Source organism: Palaemon carinicauda, chromosome 15 (genome assembly GCF_036898095.1).
Source record: "Palaemon carinicauda isolate YSFRI2023 chromosome 15, ASM3689809v2, whole genome shotgun sequence".
Lineage (NCBI taxonomy): Eukaryota > Metazoa > Arthropoda > Malacostraca > Decapoda > Palaemonidae > Palaemon > Palaemon carinicauda.
Window position 1 is genome coordinate 27,708,552 of NC_090739.1, and position 24,171 is coordinate 27,732,722.

The window sequence follows — 24,171 nt, forward strand, 5'->3', positions numbered from 1 at the left end:
TGAATATAAAATCCCTCCTGTATTATTTAAAAAAAAATATATGCCTTTGCAACTAAATATGAATTATAACAGTAATTTACCATAGAATACTTTTTGAGAAAATTTATGCAAAGGTACATTGATCGGTCATATTTCCGAAAACTTACTTGTACTGTACAAGTAATCTAAGGAACCTAAAATAGTTTCCTTTGAATACAAAAGTTCATGGCTGATTTCATGGTAGTATATAAACTATGTCCTTGTCACAAATAATGTTTTGACACAAAATAATTGATACATATTGTGTGTGATGCTGCCACGTACATCCATGCAAGGAATGGAATGAGAGGATGACAAACCAAACTCGTAAATTCTTTAAAATCTTGTATATTGAAGATATACGGACATCAACGTGAAAGCAGTGGGAGGCAGCTCCATGCTTGTCACTACAGTGACCACTGGACAACAACTGACTATGCATGTAGCAGAAAGAAAAGCAGTGTTGCCATGATGCATAATGAAATAGTGGTCTTACAATGTGAAAAGATGAATGGTAACATAAATATTATTCTTTTACAAAATGATAATAGTGACAGTGCATAAATGTTTATAAACCATATGTAATGTAAGTTATGTACAACATATTAGATGTCTATACACATCAAGTTGTATGAAAGTGATGCTGTATGTGGATTGATCATACTGTGTTTAAACAGAACTGATAAACCAAAATGATGGAAGAATGAAATACAGTAGCCAATTCACATCATGATGGCCAGCTTAATGTTCCACCATAGAAATACTTTGAGCTTCGGAGCAGTAATAAGAAAAACTTAACCAGCCTTGGATTATTTAACAATTGAGATTGAGTAGCCTGTCCTTGATGTGTCATACTCATGCAAGGTATATAAACAAGCAGACTAGAATGGAATTTTATGTTATCTTTTGCAACTGATTTGGTCACAATTTTATGTATTGAGTCTGTTATTCTCTTGAGTGAGAATCTGGTGAACATAATTGATAGGAACGTTTCTTCTCAGTGTTGAAATACCAAATGAAAGACAAACCCTGGTTTGATGCCTGTAGACGAGCTTATTTGGAAAAACGAGAGGCTTACATATTTGGAAGGGTAACATATCAGATTTGACTTAAAATAACTACAGTGAACTCGGCTAAGAGCCGATACTCAGAAAGTTTATGCATCAGCTGAAAATTAATACAATTTGAACCTTAAAAAAACCTTTCTGATACAACCCAGAGAAATAAATGGTAGGCTACTCTTAAATCTGGACTCTTTAGTGCAGACTTAGTTCCTCCTTTAGTTAAACCAGAGGGCTCTGTCACTCATTGTGTAAAGGAAAGGCAACCTTTTTGGCTGATGTGTGTGATAGTAATGAGAAACTCAAATCTTCCTCATTTATGGTTTCCCGAGGATAAACAATCTAGTTCAGCTATTCAGTCAAGTGAAATTAAAGCACACTTGACGGACCTTGATGCTTATGTAAGTGTAGACCTAGTTAACATTTTTCCTTTATTTTTTAAGAACATCGCTGATTTCTTAGATCTCAAAGCTCCATTTGCACAATGAACTTTGTTTACCAAATTTTGTTCATTCCGACGTCAAAAGCGTAGAAGCAGCGAACAAAGTTCTTTATAGTTTCTTCATATGATTACCGAAGTACGAGAGCTGCTCTTGTTGCTAGTTAAAGATTGGGGAGAAGAGTTTAGAGAAGTTGTTACCTAACATACAAAGTAATGTTTTTCACTAATGCCAATAATATACAATTTCTGTATTCTCTACTTTAAAGTTTAAACATGCCCAGCTTGTTTTATTGGTCCCGTGAGGTAACTTTAAACTTAACAGTTGTACAAACAACACTCCTGCAGCCTATGGGATGTAAGGGCTGATGTTTATAGAGATTGTGATGCACGAGTTACAGCAATTTCTAAAATTACTGGGGACCTCGATATTAATATTATTGAAGAAGAGGTGAAGCGAAAACAAGCACTTCGCTGGCAACATAGACAAGATATGAAGCAAATTGCCAAGTCAAAGAAATCTCTTTTCTTAGACTTCATAGATCGCTCTGCAAGTTTCTGGTACGATTTTACAGAAACAATGCTTGGAAATTCTTGTGCGTATTCAAGTGCTGTATAGTTGCATCCTGACGACAGAAAGTAATGTTGCCTGTAATCAGGCTTCAGCGAAAATAATCTGTCTCGTATTAGTATCCTGTTTATTGATTATTAGTTCCAGTTCGGAGATAAGATTGTAAAATGTATTTGAATCCAGTCTCATGTTTTTATGAAATCTAGTTCTGATTCCTTTTCAACTCCTGCAGTATTGTAGCATGACTTCCAAATTTTCTCATATTTGTACCAAATTTTCTTCTTTCTTGCTTTCGTTTTAGCACACACAGTAGCTGTGCTATACTATACAAGAATTTTTTTGGTGTGCTAATGACTATTTTCTCATTACTTTTAAACCAATCACTCTTACTGCTGTCACTAGTCACTGCTCAACTGTCATCATTTGGATGCAAGCATAAAGACCTGTACTAAACTTTGTTTGCTGAGAAACAGTTCATCAAATAACATTTTGTTGTGTGGACAGAGCACAAGTTGTTGTTGTTGTTGTTTTTTTTTTTTTCTTTCTTTTGCAAGTTAGCCAAAAGAGGTCCTTTTTGCACTTGTAGGTTGGCCAGGACACCAGCTACCCATTGAGATATCACTCGAGTGTTATTGGGTCCTTAGACTAGTCTGACAGTATTACATTGGATCCCCCTCTCTGGTTACTGCTCATTTTTCTTTTGCCTACAAATACACCGAATAGTCTGGCAAATTCTTTCCACAGTCTCCTCTGTCCTTGTACACCAGACAACGCTGAGATTACCAAACAATTCTTCACTCAAGAGGTTAACTATTGCTCTGTAATTGTTCAGTGGCTACTTTCCTCTTCGTAATAGTGGAAGAGAGACTTTCAGCTATGGTAAGCAGGTCTTCCATGAAAAGGACACTCCAAAATCAAACCATTGTTCTCTAGTCTTGGGTAGTGCCATAACCTCTGTACTATGGTCTTTCACTGGGATCGAGTTTATTGAAAGTCTTTCAAGATTTTTGGTGATCAATGCACACTGAAGAAATTTTTCAATTCTTTCATTCTACCTTATTTCAAGTACTGTATTGGTTGTTCCCCTTTCTGGTCTTCATCTCTTCTAATTTCCATCTTAATTTGTTGGATGAAAAAAATTACCATCTAGTAAATTTCATATTCATGAACTTTATATTAATGTAGAGAGAGGCCTTATTGATCGAAGAATAAATAGCGAAAGAGCTTTTGTATGGTGCCTTTTTGGTAACCTGGGAATGCATATGAATCTGGGACTTAACATGAAATTAAAATTCTGTTGTCATTGTGTGTTTGCAAATGGAGTGAAGTAGATGCAAATGTAATGAACTTACAAAAATATTTTTGCCTAAGTTATAGCCTTCCTTAATCCAGTTAGACAGACATTTGCTTTGATTATTTAATCCAATTTAGATGAATGTAAAAATTTCAATCGGCATATATATAACCAATAACTTGGTGTTAATTCCCGTAATCTGATCTTGGATTACAATGCCTATGATGTAGGCATTCCCCTTAAAACTTATCAGGTTTTAAGCATTAGTAAATCAAGTACAGTACAGATAATTGTCTACTTACGAATGAGAGAAGCGTTGTAACACGATCTGGACGTATGTCGAATTTAATAAGTTAAGTTTCCATAGATTTATTATGCTGTGTCATGATACTGTTATCATTTGTCATATTTTATTATTTTCTTACTGTATACATATTTGATTTTCTTGGTTCATATATCATATGCTTTATTAAAGCATTTTCATATTTGATTTTAAATTTCGGAACCATTTTAATAATCAACAATTACTGACTTTTTTGTTAACCTTTTGTTGTGATAAACTGATCTCTGGGTCCCTCTACCGTATTGAGAGAATGCGCACGTACGAACAACAGGGTGTATCCTTTTTATAATTTCTCAACTTATTCGAAATATCTTTATGATGAATATCACATCGGCACCAGTATGTTATAGAATATCCTAGTTTTCATACAGTTCGTTTATAGTTCTTATCATTAGTTATCATACGAATACGTTCATTCTCTCTTTCTGTGTGTGTGAATGTATGGATATTTCATTTTAAAAAGTTCATACAGTATTTCATATTTAGTTCATTATTAAGTCTCCATACTTCTAAAGACACTATTGTGTTTGAACTGTGTTTAATTGTGTTTCATTAAAGCATGTTTGTATTCTATTTTTCAATTTTGGGAGCATTTCAAAAATCAACAATTGTTTTTTTTTTTTTTCTTTGGGTAGTGATCAGCTGATCTCAAGGTCACACTATTGTAACAAGAAATGGGCATAAGAATAACAAGGAAGATGGTTTTTATAATTTCTAAACTTATTCAAAATATCTTCATAATGACTATTGCATCAGCACCATTATGCTTTAGGATATAGTTTTCATACAGTTCATTTATAACCATTATTAATCACACATAGGATCGCTAATATTACTCGTTAAGGCATTGAAAGGAAATCACTCTATTTGCCACTTACCTTTTGCCAGAAGTATGACGTCCCTATTATTACAGTACCTATCTTAAATTTATGGTTAATTGTTCAATCTCATAACAACTGATACAGGTCACCGAAACACATCATTACTCAATGTTTCAATGATAGGAATACTAAGATTACTTGGTAACACATGGAAAGGAAATCACTCGGTTTACCAGCTCACCTCCCGCCAATATGACGTCACCAGACATACGACGTGAACTCGACAAAGATTGACTTGCAAATTATGTAAAGCAATTTCTGTTTACTTGTTAGAAATAAAAGAAGTTACTAATACTAACTTGCCAATAAAAATTATTTTATTTTTATAATATAAAAAAATATATATTTCTCAGAAAATATTTGTCCTATTAGTGTACTTTCATGAGGTAAATATCGATCTACTAATAGTGAAGTAACAAATTAAGTAACACTAGCTTAGAGATGAATTTACGTTAAGTAATCTCATAACAACCACTACAGACCCATGAACTACTTTGTATAGTTACCTGACATTTTGATAATGGCAATACTAATATTGCTTGGTAGCCTACTGAAACGAAATCAGTCAATTTACCCGCTCGCTTTACCACCCAAAATATAATGTCATCAAACATACAATATGAACTCGACAAATATTAAAACCTTTCTTAATGTATTTTTTATTTAAAATGAATACTGTACTGCATATTAAAAGAAAATACTAACTTCCTGAGAAAAAATTAGTTCACCTTTATAAAAGAAAATGAATTATTTCTAAAGAAATATGTTCTATTAGGGTACTATTTCCAACAGAAAAATGGTCGTAAAGTCTAACAATCGTAAGTCGTGGAGGTTGTAAGTCAACAACAACCTGTATTTACCCTAGCACTGCATTATTATTGGTCAAAACAAGACGGCAGTAGAGAAGCTAGCTTGTTAGTAATAATAGATTATACCAACAGTCCTAATTTCAAAGAAATAGAAAACCTACCTTATCACAAAAGAGGTAAAATAATTTTTCTGTAATAAGCCAAAAATAAGCAAGCTAGAGCAGGTTTATTCAGCATGATTTGAATATTCAACTTGAGAAATAAATACAAGAATTTTTTTAAAATGCTCTAGTCTTTAAGAGCCATGAGCAGAACAGACTAAAAGCTCATATATTAAATCACAAAGAATATTGCACCAATTTATCCTTTCACATATATTGAGCCATAAATTTTGTTTGAGAACTGTAAAGAGAGTGCCATTAGTAAACGGTGAACTTGACTCGATGTCATAGTGAAAGTTGGATGGTGACCAATGGAAAGAGATTACATTAACATCATGGATATATTATTCTCTCCAATATCTTTATTACATAATGTAAGACTTGAGTAATATCATGTGAAGGTTGGTAAAAGGTTGATCTGATAAAGGCATGAAACTAATGGATAGTCAGCCATATTGCAATCAAAGTGGTAACTAAACTTGAAGGTTTAATAATTTCCAGCAATGATCCCACTGTAAAATAGAAATTCATGACAGTTTATTCTAATTAATAAAAACAATTATCATAAACTATTAGTTGTTACTTTATGTAAGATTAAAGTAAAAGGAGGGGGTCTAAAAAAGAGAATTTTAGTTACTCTAAAATATGAAATACAGACACTGAATATGGTCAATAACATATCATCTTTAGATTTGAAAGTTTAGTTAGTGGATGAAGCCTTCTATAATTGCTTTTCTATTTTTTCATTTATGCCTGGGATATACAAGTATCTTCCAGTTGTTCAAACACAATACTGTACCCCTCAAAACACTAACTTATTCGGCACTAGTAAACAGTAAAATGATGAAGTTATTCCCAAACTAGAAGTTACACAATCTAAAGTACAAAACTCATGACTTGAAGAAGCCTAAGGATCCCAACTATAGATTGAGCCACGAAGTAGCCTGCATGGCGTACGTCGCGCCTCTCTTTATGTTCAGGAACTCAACTGCCGAGAGGGAGGCCTTCAGATAGGAGTGGGTTTGAGTTGGAAAACCCTTCGTTAGGGACTATACCAAAGGGTCGAGGGTCATGGTGGTATGTGGTTCCCCTTCGGTATCATAATACTTCCTTTGTCAAACGAAAGGAAGTGGAAGGGACCAAGATGAGGAACCTGCCCTCAAAGAACTAGAAGTTCTAGCTATCTGGGCAATAGCTTTCCTTTTGGCAGCTGTCAGACCTTTGGACCAGGGCAGAACTGCACTGGACCTGGAGGCTTCTGGTCTAGAATATCTCATTGAGAACCATATCCTTCCATTCCTGGATGGTGGAACCAGGAGTGGATAGCCTGTCGATGGCCCTCATACAGGCAAGGACTGCCAAAAGATATGTTCCAACTCATGTCTCTCCTGTTCGGAGTGATAGTTCGGACTAGACGCGTTTGGAAGATTCTCATCCTCTGAGTCAAAGTGGTTGTCCACTTCCAAGCTCACATCCAGAGCCTGGGGTAATTCAGGGTCGTCAACAGTATCACTGGGTGGGCCCGCCACAGAGGACCGACTCTGTGCCTCAGCCAATCTAGCTTCCCGTGCCGTGGTGTTCTTATGTTTCGTCTTCGTGTGCTTTGATTCCCTCCGACAGGACGTTTGTCCGCGGTCTGAGGAGGGGGAACCTGCGAGGTCTTCGAGGCACTATACATAGCCTTGGCAGCAGGAGCTGAAGGCTTCTCCTCTGGAGGAAATACAGAAACTGGACATTGGTCTGGAGGCACTACCTCAATTTCTTGAGGGTTGAAGGGATGGATTGCTATGTCCCTACTCATCCCAGGATGGATGATATCGGCATGAGGTGATGTTACACCTCTCGTTCTTCTCTTCTGCTTATTAGTAATGACCTTTACTTCTGCTGGCATAAAAAGTAAAATGACCTCCTTCACGTTCACTGGTGTAAAAGGTAAGTTGACCTCCTTTACCTTCACTGGTGTAAAAGTTAAGTTGACCATTTAAGAATCAGACGGAATAGGGCCTTCAGCACGCGATTGGGGGTAGAGGCGATCTGTGTGCTCTGTCTGAAGTCTACTTCCTTCTAGGGTTCTGACTCCAAACTGACCGGGGTTCCAGGCAGATCCTAGGGGTTGCATTGACTGAGACAGACAGAGGCTGTGATGGTGTAGGAGCCACATTCACTCTTCAGGAGGGTGGTCATGAAAGTGCTCACCGATGGAGGAAGCTCTGAACCTCTAGGTATACCCTGGAATTCCATAGGAGTGTGTACTTAGGGTGGAACTCTAGTAGGAGCTCCAGTCGACGGAGTTGATAACCTCTGAAGCAGAGGAACATGTTCCTTCGGACACGAAGGAAGGTCCGGACTAATAGGAACGTTCGCGAACCTATTAGGTGGCTCCTTGAACCCTTCTGGGAGGGGTGCCGGTCTTCCGCTGGAGGTGTAAGACGCAGAGGGACGAAGTGAAGGCGTTGGTACCGCACTCGCTCGAGGATCCGACACACCTCGTGAATTGCTTGCGGAAATTGCCGATTTGCTCGTGAAATCGCAAGATTCACATGCAAAATCGCGAGTTTCACGCGTCAACCGACGCGCTTCACAACCAAAACTGCTCGCAATAGGAGCACTAGGCGCCACAGACGAAAAAGAAGGTCTAACGCCTTCCTGTTGCCCCAGAGAAGTACCTACGTCTGAAAAAGTTGACAGAGGCGGCCTCTGAGTAGGGACTATCGGAAAACGCGTCACTTTCTCGCGTCACAGCGGGACGTGTTTCCACGCTTCGCGTAGGGGAACACTTTTCTAGAACACCCAGTCGGTGAAAGGCACTGCGGGGATGCCTGTTAGAGTAATGGTCATTCTCATCTTCAGGTCCAGTCCGAGGTCATTTGGAAGGTCTAGTTGAGGGGCTACGTGCTGATGGACTGCGCGTACGCCTACCTCTACCTCTAGACGAGTAACGTCTAGACCTTGATCACGAATGAGTGTCTAGTTCTCGTTCGAGAACGGCGTGAATGTTTCGAATGCCTAGCTCACGAACGGTACCCTCGCGAGCATGAATGCCGCCATCGTGAACGGGAGTGTCGTCCGCGCGAGTGTGAGCGCCGTTCTCGTGATTTAGATCGCACAGATCTAGAATGCGAGCGTCTGGACCTATGTCTAGACTTTGCTCGTGATCATGCAGAAGACGATCGCGAGACTCGTCCTCGAGAAGAGGAACGCCTCCGAGGAGAGCGTTGAGACCTGCGGTCTAGTGAGCGCGAGCGCTTCCGGAAGAAGAGCGCTTGGATCATGATGACCTACGATCCATAAGATCAACAGATCGTCGAGAAAGGCGATCAGGGGAAGAGAGTCCAGAAGGGCAAGGCGATGGTGATGCTCGTCCTTTCAACTGCCGATGGTAGGAGCACTGGTCTCCGGAAAATCCACACCTGCAACCCGTGGGGAGAAACAGAAGGTTAAAGGTTAGGGGACGATGAGGTCCCAGGATGGAGAGAGGGTTCATCGTCAGTTGGAGAGGCGAACGCGAACGATCACCTCGTCCACGCGTGGAAGGGCTAGGAGAACGCGACATATGAATCTCGCACAGTTCCTAAGCATGAGATGTCTACGGGTCTGGAGAAGGGTCCTTCCAGGCACCACGCTGAAGAAGGCACAGCAGTTCCTCCTTCAAAGGCTGTCCCGAAATTCCTAAGGACGACCACACCTGCAGCAGATCTGAGAGGGAGAATGGCTCGCCAGCGGCTGGAGGACAAGTTGCTCCTCTAGTGGAAGCAACAACCCCCCAGGACCTGGGGTTGCCAAGGAGTTAATCGATCTGCGCTCCTACTCGATCGTCCCTCGTAAGAGCACAAGCGAGAGAAGGAGCTTTTGGGAGAGATTTGGGGGAGAACGGCCACACTTAATCATCTTCCTACGCCGGCCAAATTTCTCCCATTGGGAGGCAGATCACTCCCTACACTGTGCGCAAGGCAAACCCTGCTTGCATCGATGCCCTCACCAAGTAGGACACAAAGAGTACGGGTCGGTCTCCGACGACAAAAAGGTCCCGCACGCGGCACCCTCATGCCCCGGACAGGTTCGCACGATGAAGGCGATCGCAAGAGAATACACGTACATCTGAATAGAAAAAGCAAAATTGAAAAGTCCAATGACAGTCAGGAAAGAGGACACATCCAATTTCTACTGAGCCAAAAGAAAAAGTGATGTCTCTCACTGCTGTGAGAGTATATATATAGAGGCAGCTGGTAAACCCCCAGCCTACCCGCTCAAGTGGTTAGGCATGGTTCCCACCTCACAATTAGTTTAATGGCTACCTCCAACTGCCGCTGAAAGTTAATCCAAATAAATAACGTAAGGATTGTTAGTATGGGAACAAGTGTGATATTTTATGATTTTAACGGTTCTGTAAGAGTAATTGTGACTCCCAAACCAATGGGCTTTAATGTATGGTTCACTCGTTTAAATCTGCATACCGAACAGTATGAATTTTATCCAGTTTAGACATGATGTATTTGAGCACAGTACTCTTATGACAAAGTTTTCGCACAATTTTTCAAGTTTGTGATTACCTAAGGTGTTAGTAAGTAATGAATTAGTTATTACACAAATAAGAATATGATTCATTCTTCAGGAATATAACATGCTGGGTGATAAAGAAAACAGATAAGTTTTTATTTTATTCAATAAAAATTTATAGAAAGACTAAAATAACTGAAAAACAAAATTAATGACAAAAGGCATCAAAGGAAGGATTCACCAAAGTAACAATCACCATGTTATAATGGCCTTCATGCTTGCAACAATTCTTTCATTGTAAATTTTGTAGTCACTTCTATTTTGAAATTTACATCATTCTATAATCAAATCACACTGCAATTTTGCAGTTTCCAAACACGCAACAAGACATCGAATATTCAGTTAGTGGGCCAATATTTTTTTTAGACTTGCAGTAAAGATGTACAATCGCCCGATTTTAACATAGCAAGATCTCACTACTGCAACATAATCTGCAAAATACCAGTAGGTTAGAAATTAAGTCGGTTTGACCCTGCAAGTTCTGATATCCTAGTTCATCAAAAACATTAAAACTCTCATAAAATAGCAGCTTGAATTGAAATCTGTTCAATATACTGTCAAGACAAGACTGGAGGCAGTGAAATCTAGCTGTATTGTTGAAAATATGTTCTATGCAACCCCTTCCTTGCCTTTAAAATTAATTTCAAGAACTGCTAACTTTTATGAGTGCTTCAAGGAAAGAGGTAAGGAGTTCAGTACCATAGTCTTTACAAGCACTGTTCATTGAGTATATTGGGTAGACGGTAAGACTGAAGGAAAAGAATTGGGTATAATGTTAAAAATCCTAAAAGTATTTTTACTTCAAGGATTAATACATGGTATATTTTAGATGAGAAGTAGTTATCAAATACTTCCATACAGACTATTCCTCTATACTGATCACCTTTTGCCTGGAAGCACCTGGAAACTAAGCCATTTCATGAGGCTGTGGCCTTGTCTTACATTAAATTACAAACTATACATCTATCTCAATTGAAAGAAGTGATGCTCATCTTACAGATACAAAAAACAAAAAGAACATTACAGGTTTTTTGTACGTTCTGGTGAACCGAGTTCAGAATAAAATGAAATCTCATTTCCAATACCCAATTGTTATCAATCTGATGTACAGCAACAGGAGGAGACTGCTAAACTACACATGAACATTGAAATTAAATTAAAATTTTTCATGACTGAAAAGATCAGAGTCCTTTAAAAACAAAGGAAATTTTCAACTTATACAGATGTAACAATTCTTGAATATAACCAGACACATGAGCTATACAATAACATTATGCTTCCCTGTGCACCAGAAGTAAAAAAAAGAAAAAATCCCAAAACCCTATAACTGCTAGATATATGTTAACACTTTCTACTAAATTAAAAAAAAATAAATGATGTTTACATTAACATGAAGCTGAAGGCAAACATTCCGAAAAAGCCAAAAAGAATGATTGACAAGAGCCAGTAAACCTGAATAAACTAAAATATTTATGGCTATACAACCAAATCCTTATTCTGTACATTGGATCTGAAAATGCCAACGGCTCTTTGAGTAAAGGAAAGAAATGGTTAAGTTGAGGCACTGGTGACCAAATTTCATTACAAGAGAAAAATAAAACCACTATAATTTTCTTTAACCTGCAACAACAAGCAATCTAAATACAGTATACTGTACCGTACAATGACACTACATTACTAATACTGACTGTTTCCATCTAATAATTGATGAAAGGAGAGGGAAGCAGCACAAGTTGTCAAAACCACTTAGTTCCATAGATTTCCACAATTCACCAAATTACTTTAAAACTATCAATAGGATTTAGGATAATTTTCCAACAGTTACCGGTGTTTAAATGATTTAAGTGCCATTAAAAGTTGAGTATCCCAATTCTTGGATAAAGAGCTACCGGTGTACAATGTGCCTTTAAATATTTTCCCTGTCCCTCCCCTTCCAGCATCAAGAATTTCAATATAGATGCACCTGATGTGTGAAGTTTTTAAACAAAATAAAAAAAATTCATCATACAGTACAAATAGTCTGAAAACATCTGTGTTTCTTTGGCACCTGCAAGTGGACAATTTACTGCACAAAACAACTGAGATGACAATCAATAGTAAGACTTTTTAAACTTTCAATGAAGATGCAGATATTTCAAAATGCATCCTAAATTAACTAAAGGGAAAATTAATTTAAAATCTTAATATAAATATACATTAAAATGAAAGCATCTGTTCATTTCTAATCAACAAATTGCAAAAATTACAAAAGCCTATTCCAATTGTACCATACAGCATGCACTTTTTGCCTAAGAAAAAAAGGTTTTAGTTAAGGTTTACAAAATATAATGTAAATCTACAAAGACTTATCAACTTTAAAATTGAAAAATTAAACGAAAAAAAAAATTGTACGTCATGTAAAATTTAGTTCAAAATGTGCCATACAGTACTGCTTTTCAAAAATTTGCCTTAGAAACACCTGCTACTGAATTTCACTACCTAACTATGAGTTGTTCCCAAAGAGTCAATTATGTATATTTAATGACAGAAACATCTATGTTACTGTCATACAATAATCTTTCCAAATTTTACAATTCAATAAGACCTTTGTCTCCCTAAAAATTATAGGAGCAAATTCGAAACAATTGAGGATAAAAGCACGTGGACCGACATAACCAGTACAATACAGTATCCGTTTCTTCTATACACTAATTATAAAATTATATTTGCCCTCTTTAATAGTATACAAAGCATTTACAAACCTTGATACATAAAATAGACCTGTCAAAATCAAAACTTTCAAGTTTTCAAATAACAGGCAATAATCTTTTTTAAAAATACAAAATATGATTAACAAAACGAAGGCATAAATGGTAGGAGATATAACTTTATACAGAATAAAGACCAAGACAGTTCGACAATAGTGACATGAAAATGAATTTACAACAATAGATATTACCACAGCCTGAAGTCGTCTCCACTTTGGATCGTCAGTCGTAATGCAAGCCAGAGTAGAGTATAATCCACATGACCTGTTGAGACAATTAAAATGCTTGTATAAAGCTGGCACATACTAAAATTGAGCTAAAGCTAAGGACAGGTTGGGTGAGTAATTTCAACATGTCATTCTAGCAAATAACTTGAATTTTGTTTTGAATTTCCTCCTCCTACCAGAAAAGAGTGCAATAATAACAAACAATTTAGCACTATTATTATCTGGCATAACTAGAATATATGGGGCTATTACAGGTAACTACCATAAATATTAATTTAGAATTAACAGCATATTTACACTACCTGGCCAAAAACTATAGATATCAAGTATAGATAAAACTACTAAACAATTACCGGTATGTAGCTGTCCTCTGTAGAGAAGATCACAAACAAGGATCTCACCTTAAGACTGATAACTAGCTAAGCATATGCTTGCAATTAATCAGGAGCTAAAACTAAAAGCTGACACATCCATTACTGACGAATCCCTACATTTAAGAAATAGGAAAAATATGTAGAACAAACTTAATCATTATCATCGAATTGCTGTTAAAAACTGAGTAAATCGTAAGGAAATACAAATTATATTGACAAGTAATTCAATATTTATTAAAATCAACTAAGGGGGGCAAAAAAGTGAAGAGGAAAACTGGAGAGGACTGAACTACTGTCTTAATAAAGCAATTACAGGTGATTTAAGTTTACTAAGAAAAATTATGAGAAAAGTTGGAAAACAAAAATTATGAGAAAATTTGGAAAACAGCCCTGAAGAATAAATCTATGAACAAGAAGAATAAATAAGTCATAGTGCCTCCAGCACATACAAAAGTGTCTAATAAAATATAAGCAATGAAATAGCAATGAGTAATCTTAAATCTGAAAAGGAAGTTCCATAGAAGGAACAGAAGTCAAAATTCTTCTTATGTCTTGCATAGTAGAAAACTATCAGTCACGAGGTGATAAAGATGATCTCAAACAGACCTTGTCTCGTGAAAACCATGTCAGTTAGACTCGAGATGTTTCAAAACATGGGCCTTGAGTAGTTTTGAAAACTTTAGCAATTGCATTGGATGATTTGATTTATAGAAATGGTCCGGTGCTGGGGTTGGGGATGCCATTTAGTGCCAAGGTGCATAAGGCAAAAAAAAAAAAAAGTTGCACTATAAAGTAAGAGTTAAGAAGTTGAACAGCCGGATGACAGAGAGGAAATGGGAACAGTCAAAATAGAAGACTACATAAAGTGCAGTGAGGAGCTGAAGAAATACTACAAAAATTCATCAGTAATACCTAGTGCTTTGTGTGAAGTTCACTAACCTGCATAGAATTGTACTTATGAAGGAGGGAGTGGTTCACCTTTTGGAATGAGCTTAGACCATAAAGGTATTATGGCAATTAAGAGAAAGATACTACATAGTGTATGACAATAAAGAATTAAGAAAAATTAATTCAAAATACTGAACCCAAAAGGTTCATCAGCGAGATTCTTATTGTTTTGTGTGGGTAGACTGTACAGTCATCTGGGGCTTGGACGAAAACTGTAATCTGTGTGTGTGTATAGTCATATCTTGGGATACAAGTAATTTTAGATATGAGCATACAAATTTAAATGGGATTACATATATTGCACAACCTGCGAGAAAATCTTCTGCATCACATGGGCATTTTGCGTAGTAGAGTACGAACGAGCCTATTAAAGGCTTAATAGGCCACTTATGAATGGCACAGACAAGGGACAGTGACATTGCCCTATCAAACAGGACAATGCCCCTAGAGACTGACCATATATCATATGATCAGCGCCGAAGCCCCCTCTCCACTCGAGCCAGGACCGGGAAGGGCCATGCAATGGCTGCTGATGACTCACCAGATAGACCTGTAGACTCCTTCAAACCCCCCCCCCCCCATTCTTAGTTCACAAGGGTGGTAAGGTTGCAGACACTAAAGGAACTAACGAGTCTGAGCGGGACTCGAACCCCTTTCAACGAGAGGCAAAAAGCAGTCAAGAGGTTGCCATATGGCTTCCCAAATGCAACCTACGCAGTATTCATGCAATTTTCACCCATATTAGGCATGTCTAGTTATCTCTAGATAGGTCCCTTTAGAATAATTGATCGCAAGATTAATAATAATAATAAAAAAAAAAAAAAAAGACAACCCAGTGTCCAGAAAGGGTAAAGTAAGTGATTCAATTAGTATTAATTATTGTCATTCAAGAGAAATAAATATACATGAAACCAGAAGTTATGGAGGGAGATTCTCCATCCAAGCAGTAACCCGTACTTCTGCCGCCTCTTGTCTCACTCCATCAGCCACGATTCTCCTCAAAGGTAAAGCAAGTTCATTTATCAATTATTTTCATTCCTTCTTATAAATTACTTTTCTTCATTCTTATATTTGGGGTTATAATTTTTACAGTAATTATCATTATAAAACCTTTGTGTATATTTGTATTTACAGTGTGGACGTGTGGAACTCGCTAAGATAATTTCCTTCCTTTCTCAAGGGGAAAAAATTGTATTACTATTATTATTACTAGCTAGGCTACAACCATAGTTGGAAAAAGCAAGATGCTATAAGCCCAAGGGCTCCAACGGAAAAATAGCCCAGTGAGGAAAGGAAATAAGAAAATAAACGATACGAGAAAAAAAGATCAATTAAAATAAAATATCTAAAAAACAGTAACAACACCAAAAAAGATATGTCACCCAGTTCAACATAAAAACATTTGCAGCAAGTTTGAACTTCAGAATTTCTACCGATGCAACTACCCAATTAGTAAGATCATTCCACAACTTGGTCACAACTGGAATAAAACTTCTAGAATACTGTGTAGTATTAAGCCTCATGATGGAGAAGGCCTGACTATTAGAATTAACTGCATGACTAGTATTACGAACAGGATATAACTGTCCGGGAAGAGCTGAATGTAAAGGATAATATGAATTATGAAAAATCTTATGCAACATGCATAATCAACTACTGTAATTGAGCAAAGGTGACAGATTGAAATCTAGATCAGAAATAAGAAATTCAATACAGTAGACCGTAAGTTCCTGTCCAACAAGTTAAGGTGAGAATCAGCAGCTTTTATGTTGCGAGCTCACTCCCAGAATGAATTAAACTCGTAGCCAAGGTACTACTGTATTGTATACCTCTTGGATGCCTAAAATTATAATGAACAAACCATTCAATAACCCAAATTCATACCATTCAGTTGTATGATCCTGGAACTGAATTCTCCTTAAGTTTCCCAAGCTCAATCAGCAGATACAGTAGTTACCAATATTTTGATGAGAATCAATGACCCTTCATACAACACTAATATATTTAAAGAATATTTTTTACAAGCTCAAACTATGTTCCAGTATTATCTTTAGATTACAGTAATCTCTTTTCCTCCACCTCTTTATCCCAACCACTGTACTAGTTCAATAAGGTACAAAAGCAAGTGAGAATTAAATAAATGTATTAGTAATGCATAAGGCTATAAATAATCAAATGAAAAGAAGCCATTTTGTTATGAACAACTGATTTGATAAACAACAGCTGTTTTGCTTACTTTTCAACTTTCGTACGATAGTAAACAATTACCGTAGTTGTTACAAATGCCATCAAGTAGAACATGACTTAATATATTACAATATATTATTATATAACTAGTGTACTCGATCTGTCAAAAATGATGTCTAAATATCTACATAGATATGCACCCATAAATTTTACCCTACCCACCCCCTCCCCCTTTCCTATCTACAACCCACTGGTTCGGCAATTTGTGGAAAAAAAAGTGTTTTCGCGTACAGTATACCCCTCAGGGAATCCCCTCTCGCCAGCATAAGACTACTCCCTCCCCCCCTCGAGTGACAGGATACTGTATATATAAATAAATGAATATATATATATATATATATATATATATATATATATATATATACACAGTATATAAAGCAAGACACTTACTCTTTATTATATTAGCTGGTTAATTACATGGATATGGTCAGTTGTTGATTACCGACTTCTAAAGCCTGCCCGCTCTCTTGGCTGATTAAAGTTCAGCCTATTATGATCTTTGTAAATATTTTATATATTACAGAGTAAACTTATTGGGCAGTAATTTTTCAGGTCTTTTGTGTCTCCTTTTGTGAATTAGTACAATGATAAAGCTTTTCCAAGTTGTAGGGATAGAGCATGCTTACAGACATTTGGTGAAGAGGTCAGCCAGTTTTTCTACTATGAAATCTCCTCCCTCTATAATTGCAACAATTGTTAGGCTATCTTATCCTGATACTTTGCTTCTTTCCATGCCGCCTTTACTTCTCCTACTGTTACATTTGGTACTAGCTCAGGTGTTTCATTATTTCTATAAGAAGTTATTTCTTATGTCACTATTGTATAGCATTGTATAGAACTCTTCAATTTTTATCACTCCATCTCAACTGTGGATATTCCCATTTGCATCCTTTAAAGCAAACATCTATTGATCTATTCCAAGTCTTCTTTCATCAATTTGATGCTTCTGCCTTTCTTTAGTGTTTCCTCAATTTTCACACACCAAAAAATCACATAAATAACAATCCAAATATGAAAGTGACCGATTGATATTTGATGGATCTCTGGAATGGAATACATACCCTATTCAATTTTTCCTTCAGTAATGACAGACATCAACTCACCATAAATCATACATACCCTATTCAATTTTTCCTTCAGTAATGACAGAAATCAACATAAAAAATCATACATACCCTATTCATTTTTTCCTTCAGTAATGACAAAAATTAACTCATCAAAAATCATACATACCCTATTCAATTTTTCCTTCAGTAATGACAGAAACCAACTCACCAAAAATCATAAATACCCTATTCAATTTTTCCTTCAGTAATGACAGAAACCAACAACTCACCAAAAATCATAAATACCCTATTCAATTTTTCCTTCAGTAATGACAGAAACCAACTCACCAAAAATCATAAATACCCTATTCAATTTTTCCTTCAGTAATGACAGAAATCAACTCACCAAAAATCCTGCAAATGACGTAACAAATCCTTCTTTAGTTAATTCCCACATTCCACCAAATTCCTCCTCATCGATGCCTTGAAAACTTGAAGCATAAAAGTATATAACTGCTGCGTTGATTACACAAAATCTGGAGAGAAAAAAAAAAGCAGCATTATATTTGATGTTTATATGGTGGTATTCTACGCATTAGAATTTGCAGCTATAGACTTCTCAAGTGGTTATCCTTATATCACCTATTATCACATAATCCTAGATGTAAAATTATTCATAAGCAACTGATATGCTGTACATAAAATGTTCCATTACCCTCAAGCATTCCTTTCCTGATGAAATATAGCTATTCTTTGTCAAGTTTTAATCATCTATACATTGTACAGCTAAATTCTAGTTATACTCTACTCTTATCTGAAATTTTAAGTAATTATTAAATTCTGAAATATTGTTTGCATAGTAATTTCGAGTTTGAGAAAACCATTTCAATATCAAAATTCTGTAAGTAAGTTGTACTTGGAATAATTTTTTTTTAATATCAATATCAAGTAAAACTAAGGGGTCATTAATACTTCACTTCTCATGTAAATTGGACATGTTTCAAGTTTTAATACAGTGATCTATCTGGTTACTGTATTCAACATACAAACCAGTAAAGAAATGATTTGGAAAAAATAAACAAATTTATAAGTGAAAATAGTAAATTCAAAGTATTTACTGTACATTAAATTTAAATAGAATATCAATAAAAGGAAATAACAAAAAGTACAATACAATACATACTACAAAAGTCTTACTTTAAAAAATGCAAAGTGATTTCCACTAAACTAAGGTGACTAGAAAAATTCTAAAATAAATAAAATAAAAACCACTATATAATATATTTTAGCCATTCCAATTACATCTTTAGATATAAAATATATTTCAGCCATTCAGATTCCATCAATAGATGTAAACCATTTTTCCACAGCACAGCATTAAAATAACCAAAATGCCCCAGGACCTAAAATCATATACGTGCAACTGAATGAAAGACAATCTACTCACAAGAACAGGCCAATGAAGCCCTTCAGAGGTATGAAGCCCCACACTAGCCCTAGTATGAGCCCCAGCACCTGCCGACCCCAGTATATTACGTCCAAAAACTCATCCTGTGGGAAAAAGACTTTGTAAATTTTATCAGGCAACATTCAGTATATATACTCTTTACTGTGATATGAATATAAGAGCAAAGAAAATGGTATCTACAGAATTTACAAATACAATCATTGGCCCCGTATGAATAGCTTTGTCTTATGGTAGCCTTCGACATTATAACATATGTCCTTTATTGTTATGAAATAATAGGAAGAACTAATGTAAATCTCATTTCTCTTCATATTCCTTACAATTAAAATCATAGCTTTATTAGAAAGAATGTTAAAAGAGTTGAAGTATCAAACGACTTAGTGACAGTACAGGCTTGTATACTGTACCATGTTTTCCACTTGGTAACATTACTGTACAGGCTTATATTCTACTTTTTTTTTTTTTTCTTGGTGACACTACAGTCTTGTATTCCTTTTATTTACTTGGTGACAGTACAGGCTTATATACAGTACCATGCTTTTTATTTTACTTGGTGGCAGTACAGGCTTAGCTATATACCATTGTTTTTTTTACTTGCTGACAGTACAGGCTTAGCTATATACCATTATTTTAATTGGTGACAGTACAGGCTTATATACCATGTTTTATTTTTCACTTGGCAGTACAGGCTTAGGCCATATACCATGTTTTTTTACTTGGTGGCAGTACAGGTTTAGGCTATATACCTTTTTTTTTTTTTTTTTTTTTTTTTTACTTAGTGACATTACAGGCATATACTGTATATCATTTTTTTCTTTTACTTGGTGACAGTACAGGCTTATATAACATTCTTTTTTTTTACTTGGTGACAGTACAGGTTCATATACCATTTTTTTTTCTTTACTTGGGGACATTACAGGCACATATAAAAAATTTTCTTTCACTTGTTGACAGTACAGGCTTATATAACATTCTTTTTTTTTACTTGGTGACAGTACAGGCTTATATACCATTTTTTTTCTTTACTTGGTGACAGTATAAGCTTATATACATTTTTTTTTTTCACTTGGTGACAGTACAGGCTTTATATCCATGTTTTTATTTACTTGGTGACCATACAGGCTTACATTCCACATGTTTTTTTTACTTAGTGAAGGAACAATGTTCGTATAATATATTTAGAACTTGATAAGCTGATATAACAATTATTATAATCAAAGTAGCCATGTCCTAACCTCAAAATTAAGGTAATGACCTGGTTTACATTCAAGGTAAACATGTTTCCATATACAGTACCCAGTTATTATTACTTGCTAAGCTACAACCCCAGTTGGAAAAGCAGGATGCTATAAGCCCAGGGGCTCCAACATGGAAAATAGCCCAGTGAGAAAAAGAAACAAGGAAAAATAAAATATTCTAATAAAAACATTAAAATAAATATCTTCTATATAAACTACAAAAACTTTAACAACATAAGAGGAAGAGAAATAAGATAGAATTGTGTGCTCGAGTGTAACCTCAAGCAAGAGAATTCTAACCCAAGACAGTGGAAGACCATGGTACAGAGGCAATGGCACTACCCAAGACTAGAGAACAATGGTTTGATTTTGCAGTGTCCTAGAAGAGCTGCTTATCATAGCTTAAGAGTCTCTTCTAACCTTACCAAGAGGAAACTGGCCACTGAACAATTACAGTGCTGTAACCCCTTGGGTGAAGAAGAATTGTTTGGCAATCTCAGTCTTGTCAGCTGTATGAGGACAGAGGAGAATATGTAAAGAATAGACCAGACTATTCAGTGTGTGTGATTGTGTGTGTGTGTGTGTGTGTATGCAAAGGGAAAATAAAACGTTGTACTGTCTAGCCAGTCAAAAGACCCCATAACTCTCTAGCAGTAGTATCTCAATGGGTGGCTGGTGCCCTGGCCAACCTACTACCTCTAACACTCACATATAATTGCTAGGAGGCAAAGGATGGAGTCCTTAAAACCAAATTATTTTTTACCTTGGCACAAAAGCCTGAGATGCTATATAAATGTAGGAAGTTATGTCTTCAGTACTGTGGGTCGGATGTTCCACATAAACGTTAGTATTGTACAGTACAAGAAAAATGTGGTCAACATTCATGATGCTGTAAGTGCAATTGCCCCATGAAGGGATACATCTGGACAGTGAGTCGACTATGCAAACACAGAATTGATTTATTAAGGGAAGTAGTCAGTCAATCACACAATAACAAGTGACTTGGTAAGGGTAGCGTGTCACCCACGGAAAACAGCAATGACTTGGCAATAGCTGTGATTCTACCACTCGAAAAGTGGTGAAATGGTAAAGGAGGTCAGTAGTATAAACAGGGAGGAGGGTTAATAACAACTTGTGGATTTAAACCATTCATGGTTATCGATAACCTAACACCCCCGAACTGTACATGGTGATTGTAATGAAATCAATGTGATACATTCTAGAATAAGGTAGTATCCCGTTGAGATACTATCACTACAGTTATGGGGTCCTTTCACTGGCCACACAGTACTATGTTGGATCCTTCTCTCTGGTTAGGGTTCACTTTCCCTTTGCCTACACATACACCGAATAGTCTGGCCTATTCTTTTCAGATTCTCCTCTGTCCTCATACACCAGACAACATTGAGATTACCAAACAATTCTTCTTCACCCAAGGGGTTAACTACTGCACTGTAATTGTTCAGTGGCTACTTTACTCTTGGTAAGGGTAGAAGAGACTCTTTAGCAATGGTAAGCAGCTCTTCTAGGAGAGGGACAGTCCAAGATCAAACCATTGTTCTCTATTCTTGGGTAGTGCCATAGCCTCTGTACCATGGTCTTGAACTGTCTTAGGTTAAAGTTCTCTTATTTGAGGGTAATTGGGCACACTATTCTATCTAATTTCTCTTCCGCTTGTTAAAGTTTTTATAGTTTATATAGGAAATATTTATTTTAATTTTGTTACTGTTCTTAAATTATTTTATTTTTCCTTGTTACCTTTCCTCACTGGGCTATTTTCCATGTTAGGGCTCATGGGCTTATAGCATCATGCTTTTCCAACTAGGGTTATAGCTTAGAAAGTGATAATAATAAGGTATCTTGAACTAACCCGATTTATTGCGCGAGGATATTATACATCCCTTAAGAGTCCCTTTCATTCCATAGCAGACTGATGAGACAAAATGGTGTATGGTGGGGGAAAGAGCACTGCTAGAGCTCCAAGATTTCAATATAAAATTCTATTTATGAATATTCCACCGAGAAACAAAATTTTCCTAAGGTATTGAGATATGCTAAGCATATTTATTGCTTTAATTTTGATTGGGGTAAATTAGAATGAAATAGGCAACCTGCCTGCAAATCTACATAGTACCCTAATGTACAGATAGCAATATATTATACTCAACACAAGGCAAAGAATCACTACCCTGTAACTGGTCAAAGATAAAATGTTGCACGAGTAAGAGCAGGGTATCTCATGTCAGTTTACGTTCTAGGTTAGGTTTCAGATAAACATTTACCAAATACAACTAAAGGAAGATTCTTCTGTAGGCTAAATAATGCTCACCATATTCCGTAACTACTGTATTAAACTGATTTTTTTCTTCATTATGCCTACACACTTGTGACAAGTCATACAGCCTATTAGTAAAAGAAAACTTTTGTTCAGCATGAATATTTACAGGCAAATTACCAATTCCTTCCTAATATCACCATACTGAATTTTACATAAAAATTTTGAGAAGCTAACCATTACAAAATTTACCACAAACGACAAACATAGCCTAGCTTTTATCGAATTTTGAAATGCCGAAATGTGAATGACAAAGGAGCCCTACCTCCAAGTATGGACAAGACTAGTCAGGTTAGGTGGTCATACCTTAGGTTAAGGTGAATTTCCCATCAAAATCATGAAAACTAAAGCACAACGGCACAGACAGTCAGCTGCGGAATGGAACACATTATTCAGTTTCAAGTTTTCTAAGCATATAATCAGCACCTGTCTACAAAACTTTTTTAACTATGATTTTTTAAAGGAAAATGCACTTAGGCTTTGCTGTTGGTAGACATAAGTCCAAGCTTAAGTATGGGAAACTTATGTTACAAATCTACCACTGTAACCCAATCACGTTAATGCTACAGTAAGTTTACCTCAAGTTGAAGTAACTAACCAGCCAAGAATATCTACCCTACCAATCTGCTAAGGCTGGGATAATGACTATTAATAGTCGGTTACTTACCTTTTTGTCACTGAGACTTACCGGTAGCGCTACTTAACCGGTACTTGGTATGATAGCCATATGCAGCATTCCAACTTATAATTGACGGACAAACCACTAATGTTAAGCATTGTTAGGCAGGCCTGGTTAGTACAGTAGTTGATACTGTACTTCCACAGTAGCAGTAGACTATGACCAGACACGGTTCCATGGTCGGAAAAAAATATATACACATACATTTTATGATTCTCTCACCTTATCTGGCCACGAAGAGTTACTGGTAAATGCTCTAGTCATGACTGACGGAACATTAGAGCCCTTCGCAACGCCATTCTTCTCCGGTTTTGTCTTGGACGTGCTCATTTTTGTTTTTATTTAGGGTTGAGGGAAGAACGGAAATTTTTACTATACTCCTACGCAACCGTGACGGCTAAATGACATTATGGGAAAGCGTTTGGTAAACACTAGCAGGCAGGTCGCTTAAGTTCTAGTACCTTTAACAAAGGTAACGTTCCGTGTGATTTTTCTTTAATTTTATCTCGTAAAATTTGCTTTTGAATTATAATTTATGGATCTTTTTTGTTTTTCAAATATCTATTTGTCTCTCTTACCTACTATTTTTCTTTCTATCAATAATCTTTGTTGATAATTCGCTAGTTCCAGTTTGGTCAGTTGAGGGACGTTCAGTACGCTTCATTTTGATAGATTTTAATTCATTCCACCTCATTTCAGCTTTTAAATAATAATTCATGAAACTTTTT

The 24,171-nt window shown here is 36.3% G+C and overlaps 1 protein-coding gene across 2 annotated transcripts; it reads right to left on the reverse strand.

Moving 5' to 3' along the window:
• Positions 1 to 10,222: 10,222 nt before the first annotated feature.
• LOC137654531 (GEL complex subunit OPTI) lies at positions 10,223 to 23,900 on the reverse strand. Of its 2 annotated transcripts, XM_068388241.1 has the most exons (5): positions 23,666 to 23,900; positions 19,171 to 19,274; positions 18,130 to 18,259; positions 13,073 to 13,145; positions 10,223 to 10,565 (listed from the first exon to the last, which is right to left on the reverse strand). In XM_068388241.1, the coding sequence occupies exons 1-4, from the start codon at positions 23,771 to 23,773 to the stop codon at positions 13,104 to 13,106; spliced, it is 384 nt and encodes a 127-aa protein (XP_068244342.1). In that variant the 5' UTR covers positions 23,774 to 23,900; the 3' UTR covers positions 10,223 to 10,565; positions 13,073 to 13,103. The 2 variants fall into 2 exon arrangements, with proteins under 2 accessions (XP_068244342.1, XP_068244341.1); XM_068388240.1 differs by having other exon boundaries at positions 10,223 to 13,145; positions 23,666 to 23,899.
• Between the last annotated feature and the right edge of the window lie 271 nt (positions 23,901 to 24,171).